Genomic DNA, 10,112 nt, shown 5'->3' with positions numbered 1-10,112 from the left:
AGAGGGAGAGGAGAGGCAGGGAGGGAGAGAGAGAGAGAGAGTGATAGCGGGAAAGGGAGTGAGAGGGAGAGGGAGAGGGGAGTAATGTGAGGATGTGAGAGGGAGAGGTTGTAGGGTAGTGAGAGGGATGAGGGTGAGATGAGGTTTGAGAGATGAGATGAGGGATGAGAGTAAGATGATTGATTGCAGTCGGAGAGAGATTGAGTGTAGGATCGAGGAGAGAGAGTGGAGAGCACGAGTGTAGAGAGTAGGATGAGGAGAGGGAGAGGGAGAGAGAGAGAGACGAGAGAGAGAGAGAGAGAGAGATGAGAGACGAGAGAGAGACGGAGAGATGAGAGAGACCTTGATATGTGTTTCTGTTTGTGTCCATTGTGGTCTGTTGACGTTTTGTTGTCGAGAGGCGAGAGAGAGAGAGAGGAGAGAGAGGATGTTTGTGTTAGGGGTTTGTATGTGATCGCGTCTTTGCTTATCTGGAGTTTATTCCTTTTCTTCGTCCTTTTTCCTTTTTTTTTTTTTTATTTTTTTTTTTCGCTTTCCTTCTGCGCGAGCTTGATACCGAGGGCCAGTGCTGCTGAGATAAAGCTGGAAGAAAAAATCATCTGGAGCGCTCGCAAGAACTAAAGAGAGAATCCAAGCTTGGGCTCCTAAGTATGTGCAGTTTTCGGTATAAAAAATGATTGTTAGAAACCACGTGATCTACTCGAGAGCGAGCGCAAGCTATATAGCGGCTCGCGAGCTCGATTAAACACACACTAACAAACATCTGTATTACATTTGCCGATGTTTTCCTTTTCCAGATGGTTGTTTAGAAGTAGACAGCGCGCGCGCTCGCTCGTTAGCGAGATCTCGCGTCTCGCTCGACTCGATCGAGTTAGAGCGCGCGGGCGCGAGCGTGCTTAGCGCGTTAGTTCGCGGCGATCCTTTCGCAGACGTGCTTCGTCTTGCTCTGATCTCGGCGACTTCTTGTGTTGAGATCGTTTCTTTTATAGCAAGATAGCATGTCGTTAGTCGCAAAGCTAATTGTGCCTGTACTTTCTGCCTTGTAGTGCAGGTGATTTACAAATACACATACAAAACCATATACACATACACCTGTGTACACCATACAGTGGTGCCTTAATATGGTGAACCAAAGACACAAATACTCCTTTACTCGGTCTCGTTCGCCAAGCTTTCTAAACACTTCCTTATGCACTCACTCGCCCGCCATCCCGTTCCTTCCTCCTCTACCTCCCTCTACGACAAAATTCGCGCTATCGCTCGCAATCTCTACTGTCTCTCTGCATTGCGACGAAAAAAAAAAATCCTCTTTGTCACCGCTTGAACTCTCTAGTCTCTTTGAGCACAGTCCGTGCCCGAGACCCCCCAGCAACCGCATGGTGATGAAAATGATACATCAGATGATAATTTTTACGATAAAACAATAATCACAGATTGTAAGATATTTTTTACGCTTTTTTTCCACACCCCCGGTTTTGAACCCGACCGGGACTGACATATAGGATTATGAAGGATAAGCCACATATGCGGTCGTAAGATATGTAGGAAGAGAGAAATTTGGAGGAAGGATGAGCGCGGTGGGTGGAAAGCAGGGTGGAGGAGACACCCACCACCGTACTCTCTAGCTATAACAAAAAGACAGCCTTTCCACAGCGAGAGCCTCAGCAGCGTGTGTCCACTACCTGTCGCATCATCTCCGCTGTGCTGATCCTTTCTGCCTTGATCGGTTGTGTGGTGGTGCCTTTGGTGGACAGCCTGTTGTGGCTTGATCTCCTCTATTGGCTTTCATACATCAAACTTATCATCACTGCCATTAAGTACACTCCTCAGGTTAGTTTCAGGGGTTGAAGTCAGCTTATTTTCCTGATTTAATGAGAAATAAATAGTCTTTAGTACTTGCAGATTAATTACCGTGTGATAATTACTGTTTCTCATTATTTTTGCTATTAACAGCTCTGGGAAAACTATCAGCGAAAGAGTACAGCCGGGTGGAGTATCTACCAAGTCATTCTGGACTTTACTGGAGGCTCGTTATCCCTTGTCCAGATGTTCCTCCTTGCTGGCAATTATGGTAGGTTTTTCCTTCCACTCGTTTGTTATCTTCGCTTTTCACAATTTCCTTATTTTCTTCTGGTCAATATTCCCTTGGTCCATGTATATCTGGCTTGATTGTAGCATTTTTATTAATCTTACTAAGGTCTTTATGTTAAATTCTCTCTGCATTTTGTAATAAATTGTCCAAAATCAAAATGCACAACAAAGCGAGTAGCAATATGCACTGTTAGCAATAAATGATCTGGGAATCAATAAACCATAATACTGAAAAATAGCTTCCTTCCATTACTAACAAAAGCTGTAATTATCTCAGATGACTGGTTGTCCATTCTAACCGACCCTGCCAAGTTGGGTCTTGGTTTACTCTCCATCTTCTTCAACATTTTCTTCTTTATTCAGCACTACTGTCTATACAAGTAAGTGATATCTCTCGCGTTATCAATGTGGTATCAATGCTTCACACGTAACAACATAAACCATCTTTCTTGTCATAAAGCCTTAAATTATTTTTGAGGATTGGACTTAAATAGGGCGGATTCAATTAATGATGGCTAATTAATGCATCTCAGAAATCCGGAGAAGAGAAAATCGTCATTGGACTCCGAATACCTGGAGAAGAACGGCCAACTCAAGAATGAAAAGGAAGCTCCGGTCCAGAACATGCCAGACTCTTCGACACATATGTAGTATATGGTGTATATTGTTTGTTAAATTCATGTAATTCCTCATCCATACTTCTCCTTTTTACTTGTTTTTTTCTTTCTGCATTTACCTTTTCTTCAATTTGATGAATTGGTCATATTCATACTGTGATAAAAACACTGGACATGAAAAATTAATACACTAATTTTCCTTAAATTAACTCTATGTACATAATTCTGTGAAGAAATATAATTTAAACCAGAGAACAATATAAATGATGACTAATTTCACAGAGCAATAATATCTGTACATCATAGATTTCCAAAGAAGACTTTTAATGCATTTTAACTTTTCATAGAGAAAATATGTATATCTAATAAAGGTTTTATATGTTGAAACAACCATATTTTGTTCTATGACTATTTATTTTGCTTTATCATAAACCATGTTCACTGAATCTATTTACAATGAAGTATTAGTTTATGTTAGTAGTGGTAAATATTAAGAATGTTGTATGTGAAATGTACATTTGAATGAGACAAATGTTAATGGTTGCTTAGTTGTGCTAGAGCCTAGTGATATTTTTTTCTTAATAAATGCCTCCTTGCAACCTAATATTTCCTTCAGTGAAAACTGATATTACCCTAGTCTTAAAAATAGTGTATAAAAAATATCTATGGATATTACAGTCTTTACTGTAATTTCCTTACATAATGCTTTCCATTATCTCATAATTTTACCATACTAGTTTCAATCTTTGAAACTTTATGGTGGAAATAATAAAATGAAAGTTCGGGATGCATGACACATTTCCTAAATAACGAATGACTAAAAACACCAAAATTTGTGCAAAATATCTGTCAAATTAGATTGATTGAAGTAAAAAATTGCAATCCTGTTCAATCTAATGTTTACTGAAAAACTCCTCCACATTAGACCAAGAAATAAAACCCTGACAGCCAGGGCTATTTTGGGCAGACTCAAATCTCAAGAAACCAAAAATAATCAGTAATAGTAAATAAACACATATTTCTTCAAGTTGTAACAAAATAACCATGACTAACAAGAAGAGGTACAAGGTCATGCTTTTGCTCCACACAAACATTTATTCAGTACAGACAAGAGACGCGCTAACACAAATCCCAGACACACAGAGCGAGGATGGCTGGCGAGAGGTGATGGATGCCCGATAGTGCTTGAATACCCACACCCCTACATCCATATGTTCTAGTAACTTATTTCCCCTACCCAGACACTTCAACGCGCCTATCGAACCTCGAAACATAATATCGTGTCAACCACCCTTGCCAGGATGAATGCAACGTCGTGTCAGCTGTCGCAGTTAGGTGAAGTTGCTCCGCACAAGATTTCTAATACTGGAAGCTTCTCTGTGTTGCCATGTCCTCCAGCAGCACACGCAGCTCCTCGTCCTCGAAGCGTCCTTCCAGGCTGAAAATTAATTGAAAAGTGTATCATAATTCAAATACATTCCAACTGTATACACACCCAAGTCCTTGCAATATATGTCAAGTTCTCTCTCTTGCATGCACAAGCATATACACACACAAAATATATAAATAAAATAAATACATACATATATAAATATGTGTGTGTGTGTGTGTGTGTGTGTGTGTGTGTGTGTGTGTGTGTGTGTGTGTGTGTGTGTGTGTGTGTGTGTGTGTGTGAGTGAGTGAGTGAGTGAGTGAGTGAGTGAGTGAGTGAGTGAGTGAGTGAGTGAGTGAGTGAGTGAGTGAGTGAGAGTGTGTGTGTGTGTGTGTGTGTGTGTGTGTGTGTGTGTGTGTGTGTGTGTGTGTGTGTGTGTGTGTGTGTGTGTGTGTGTGTGTGTGTGTGTGTGTGTGTGTGTGTGTGTGTGTGTGTGTGTGTGTGTATGTGTGTGAGAAATATAAGTACCAACATACACAGATGGGCAATCATCCTATATGGTCATGCATTCAAGTTCTCATGCATTTAGCCTCATTTACCTTTGCATTATTTCAAGTGATATATCAATATCATTATTTGTGATGCTGTCACAGAAATAAATTAGGGAGTCAATATTAAACAGAAGATCAGGCAACATGATGGAAATCTATTCTCCTTGAATGATATGCTATGAAATGTATGATTATCTAGTTTCATTTGCTACAGTAAATACATGAAATTAATACAAGCTGTTTACACTCTGTATGATATGCAAGTTTATATCAATATTTATATCAATATTTTATTTATCTATTATTCATCTACTATCTAATTTTGATAGTAGGGGAAGATGAGTGTATTTATATATGTACAGCAGTTTTAAGGAGGCCTCAGCCTTTCCTCTACATGGAAAGAATGGGCAATTAACCCACTGTATACTGGTGTCATGGCATACATGAAGCAGGGGCTCTGGCCTGATGACAGGTGTCATGACGTAAATGGGGATTTTGGATCACTGTGTTATATTATTGAGTAATGAGTGAGTGATGGTGACAATGGCAGTCATAATTACAATAATTGCCATGATATTAAGCAATATTGGCTTCACCTAGCATCCAAAACCTAGATGGTACATTCTCTTCTAGCGCCAGCAGGAGAGAAAGCCTTGAATGGCACCCATCTATTGTCTCTAGCAAGCAATATCTTTATAGAACAATAGCACACAACATTTTACGGACCCCTTGCTCTGAAGTACCACCAATGAAGGATGTGCTGGCAGAACGGAAAGAGGAAGGTGACTCAAACTATGCCCAGTGTCTACAATATGCCCGTGTCAATAGGGATATCTTTTATTGTGGCACTCACAGTCATAAGCACAGGATTTCTTCCTCTTCCCAACCTCTTCATGCAATCTTCATTGTGGATGGTTATATGTTTCGTATTTGTTCATGACAGTACATAAATGAAAAAAAAAAATCAAGTTGTTTTTATGTCCTCCCATACAACAGCAATACTTCTATCACACTGAGTACAAAGAAAATAATGAATTGATATGGACCCTAAACTACAATTTTAGTCAACTGCAGCATTGATAGAGCCTCTAAATACAGCAAAACACAAAAATTAAAACCCAAAAATGGCTCTAGCTTTACAATGAGTGACTAAAAGAGAGTGGGAAAAGTCAATGTATGTTGTGTGAAGCTGCCTCGCTCTGAAATAAAACCCATCCTGGGGACTGGGCATGTAAATCTATCCCCCGTCCACAATGGGTTCAATCTTTAATGTGGCTGTATCATATATTCCAACAAATTTTCAAGTGATATTAAAAGAGGGGCACTATAAGCGTTGTAACATCACTACAAATTTCCCATGCATGTGCCATTATGTCTACTCTAGTTTCCCACATTTATATCAACCTCTATTGATCAAAAATACTTATCAACATTCGTAAATAAACCACATTACGGTAAATAAATATGAATCTGTTACCTTTCCTGTCTTTGACCCTTTCACTAAAATCCTACTTTATCTGATCCTTCCAGAATGGGCCACATCTTATCACGTTGAGGCTGGGGTGGGCATCTGAAGGTGTCTGTATGTTTTCTATTATTTATGGTATGGTATTTGATTCTATATATGGTATAATAGCACTGTGATACTAATCAGCAATCAGGTGAAAGAATATAAAGCTTTTGACAAAAGGAAAAACACAGTAGGAAAGTGAGCCCACCCTGTGACACATGCCTGTCATGGAATGGTTAAAAATGTTTTGACTGTGTGTGATAATTGTGTGATATACATCATTATTTATGTCATTTACCTTCACTATCACTTCATACATCAAACTTATAATCAATTCATCTTATCTAAAAGTTATCTTATCATGAAAATCATATATCATTAATTGAGAGTCAAAAAGAAATATACAAAATGTAATTACCTGACACATTTCATTCATAAAAAGTGATCAAACGTCATTGGGAATCAAGATCTGACAAGTAGGTCGAACTAGAGGTTGAGAGACAACCAGACATGCCACACACAGATAGCCAGCCAACTAGCCAGACAAACTCATTTCAATCCAAACATACACCTGCACATGTACACAAACACGAAGACAGCTTTTAAGGAAAACAATAAAATACCTGGGAATAAGAGCCTTGGCTTCCTCTGGCGTCTCAGGACAGAGGTTAGCCAGCGCCGCCAGTTCAAATTTGTGCAGCTTCTTCTGGTTCAGAAGTTCACGGATGGCCTTGATTGTGGCCCTGTTCTTGAACTTGGAGAACCGTTCACAGTAGTTCAAGGTCTTCATGAATCTCTGCAGACAGAAAAGTTGAAATTATTTACCCAAAATCAAATTTTCTTTCAACCTGAAATAGTGATTATTATATTGACATATTTCTGTTATAGAAAGTGCTATAAAATCCAATCACCAAGGTTTATTCTCTCTCTCTCTATTCTGTCCATCACTCTTTATATACATAATGGTAAGACAACACTTGTGACATTCCCCAAACACATACTCAAAATCCTGATCTGTAATACTAACATTCTCTGTAGTAATAACATTATCATCTTTCTTACAGAGTATATTTACCTCATTAAGTTCTTGTTCTTCCTCTGCATTTTCATTCGTCTGTTTGCGATGCTCTAAAAGCATGTGCACCTCGGAGATCAGGAGGGTCTCCGCCTTCTCAAACTCTGTTGACGTGAAAAATGTATGATGGAGATTAGTTACCCTTCTCCTTAGTTGGATAGGAAACCTGAATGAACTTCAATTATTTGGTGAGGATGCAATGAATGTACGAAGCTGCTTTACGATGAGAGGATTAATACATGTGTGAAAGACTACAATGGATCACTGACAAGAGAAGGAAATCAACCAGGGATTTTAAAAAAAGGAAATGCAGAATGGCTGACAAATAAAGCATTTAGCATAATAGGCAAATAGAACTGTTAATCGAGTAAGGTGGATATAATATCTTCTATCTTAAACTTTGTTGTTTGCTAAATTTTCCTGGAAGAAAAGGATGCACAAAAATCAACAATTCTGTTAATGCAAATATAGATAGCCACATCTTAAATACATAATTCACTATGATAAAATAATGACAAGACAGTAACTATAGTGCAGAGGAGGGTTTTGTAAAAACACTGCTTTAACTTATCCTCTCTATCAAATACTTGTTTGTGTAATTGTAAGGATGATTATACACTTTCTTAACCCATTCACGCCGGGGCCGTTCCGGTTTTGCACGGTCACAATACCGGGGTTCTCGAAATGTCTAAGCCTAACACCTCGAGATTCTCGGACGTACAAGCCGCGAACCTGGGCTGCCCGCTCGCTCAACCCGAGCGTGCGGCTTGCCCTCATAGCTCATCCCGGGCGTCTGACGCATAAACCGCAATACGTGTCATCACGTCAACTGGCTCCAATTGGTTAAATCATTGACTGCACCACATTCTATATAAAACAGTTTTATCATCTTTGGATAAATGCAATTACCTTGATTTTATTTCTTAAAGATTAATGTTTTACTACAACTTACTGGATACCAAATTTAATACCCATTTGAAAAAAATGTCCTAATATTCTGCTAATATTTCTACATCATTTTCTTTGTTGTTATACTAAATGTTTTCTTTGTTAATTTCTCCACATGATTCCAATATTCACAATGTTAGACATAATTTTGCTATCTGTTTTTGCATGCTATCCTTCACCATCCTCAAAAATTATCATAGCATTAGCCACAATTATACAATTGACGAAAAACAAAAATCAATTTCCTTTGCATTTATCACTATTGAGTATGGTCAGGGCACCGCTAACTTAGTCTACAAACTAGTTGGCCTTCCTATATGACCAGGTCGGCCTCTACTACAAGTCGCTCTCTCGTATCTAACCTAATCTAACTTAGCCAAAAATAATAGGAAAAATTTTAGGTTTGCTGTTATGACTATCAAGAGATAAGATTCTATATCTGTTTTCTTAAGCATTCTGATTAGAATGAATTCAAAGATTTTTACTATTGCAAACTACTAGTTGCAATGCAGGCACACCCATCATCTCCATCCAACAAGCTTGGGATATTTTTTTTTCAAGAGGGGGAGGTGGGCATAAATCATATAAGATGCCCTTAATTTCTGCTTAATGTTGAAACCTCAAAGGGGGTTTCCAAGGAGAACACAGCCCCCCTTCTGCTAGAGCTAATCTCAGAACTATGTAAGGTTAGGTCCGTTTTTTTTTTTTTTTTTTTTTTTTTTTAAGATTTTATTGACCACAAATGCCATGGAAACAAAGCATGCAGAATTTCCGCCAAAATTTCCTTCATGCCAACTGAATATCAATTCTTTTTAACTACAACTTCGCTTTTTTTTTACACAAAATTAATGCAATTATACACCATTACAGTTATACAATTAGCTTTAGAGGCTTCACTGATTATGGCTTTCTCCTAAAGTACTGAATAAGTGTGGCTGACATCTGTTGGCCTTTGCTGGAGCACGAAGCACAGGAGTCAAGGGCATCACCTGAGGACTCTCATACTAAGTGAACTTACCTTTACTTTGTGTAAATCACTCTAAACAGATACTAGTCTTCTTTAATACCAAGATACTAGTTTATCCCAATCTTATCTCAGCATTTAGCAAGTATACAACAATACTTTCTCAAAACAAATCCTACGCATTTGTTTACTTTCAAGTCTGTCTTCTTCTCTTCTCTCTCTCTCTCTCGCTCTTCCTATTTCCACAAACCTTTCGGAAACTGCAATTCTGTGGCATCTTCCTCTGTAGACTCGTTGGTGTTCTGTGGTTCACTCATGATCTCGAAGTCTTTGTATTTTCTTCCGTCAGAAGGAATTAAAAATCCTGGCTGATCGGCCTTTAGGGGGGGGGGATGTTGTTGTTGTTGTGAGGATTACGAACCTAAATAAGAACTATATATCTATATTTTATTTTTATCATTATTATTATTATTATTATTATTATTATTATTATTATTATTATTCTTATTCTTATTCTTATTCTTATTATTATTATTATTATTATTATTATTATTATTATTATTATTATTATTATTATTATTATTATTATTATTATTATTATTATTATTATCATTATCATTTGCTATTGATAGAAATCTGCATGAGTATTTATATATTAATGTGAAACTGTATGAATTAGGTTCTGTTTATATATATGATTATTGTCATATAAAAGGACCTCCTTTATTTAAACTAATTTACTCCCAGTTTCTGACAGTAATTACCATTATCATATTATATTGTAGTTGGTTGTCGTCGTTATTGTTATCAAATCATTATTACTATTCAATACCGTCGTTTACTTAGCTACAATAGTAGTTATAGTAGTGATAATAGTAGTAGTAGTAATAGTAGTGGTAGTAGCAAGTAGTAGTAATAGTGATAATGATAATGATAGTTATTACCAATAGTATATCATGATAATGATTATCATTATCATAATTA

General features: G+C 37.6%; 2 protein-coding genes across 3 annotated transcripts in view; one reads left to right on the top strand and one right to left on the bottom strand.

The window, feature by feature from the left end:
• LOC122261814 (cystinosin homolog) overlaps positions 1–3,307 on the top strand; it is a 21,202-nt gene extending 17,895 nt beyond the window's left edge. For both annotated transcript variants that reach the window (XM_086530365.1, XM_086530364.1), the window contains exons 7-10: positions 1,654–1,830; positions 1,954–2,071; positions 2,369–2,471; positions 2,625–3,307. In XM_086530365.1, coding sequence (XP_086386491.1) covers positions 1,654–1,830; positions 1,954–2,071; positions 2,369–2,471; positions 2,625–2,742 — 516 coding nt within the window. In that variant the 3' untranslated portion in view covers positions 2,743–3,307. The remainder of the gene's footprint in view (positions 1–1,653; positions 1,831–1,953; positions 2,072–2,368; positions 2,472–2,624) is intronic.
• Positions 3,104–9,539, bottom strand: LOC122261815 (DNA-directed RNA polymerase II subunit RPB4). Its single transcript, XM_043029604.2, has 4 exons — positions 9,379–9,539; positions 7,217–7,320; positions 6,765–6,937; positions 3,104–4,146 (listed from the first exon to the last, which is right to left on the bottom strand). The coding sequence occupies exons 1-4, from the start codon at positions 9,443–9,445 to the stop codon at positions 4,068–4,070; spliced, it is 423 nt and encodes a 140-aa protein (XP_042885538.1). The 5' UTR covers positions 9,446–9,539; the 3' UTR covers positions 3,104–4,067.
• Between the last annotated feature and the right edge of the window lie 573 nt (positions 9,540–10,112).

The sequence above is a fragment of the Penaeus japonicus genome, unplaced genomic scaffold (assembly GCF_977035675.1).
Source record: "Penaeus japonicus unplaced genomic scaffold, GWHDUDI00000001_assembly GWHDUDI00000033, whole genome shotgun sequence".
NCBI lineage: Eukaryota > Metazoa > Arthropoda > Malacostraca > Decapoda > Penaeidae > Penaeus > Penaeus japonicus.
This window is presented reverse-complemented; position numbering and strand designations above follow the sequence as displayed.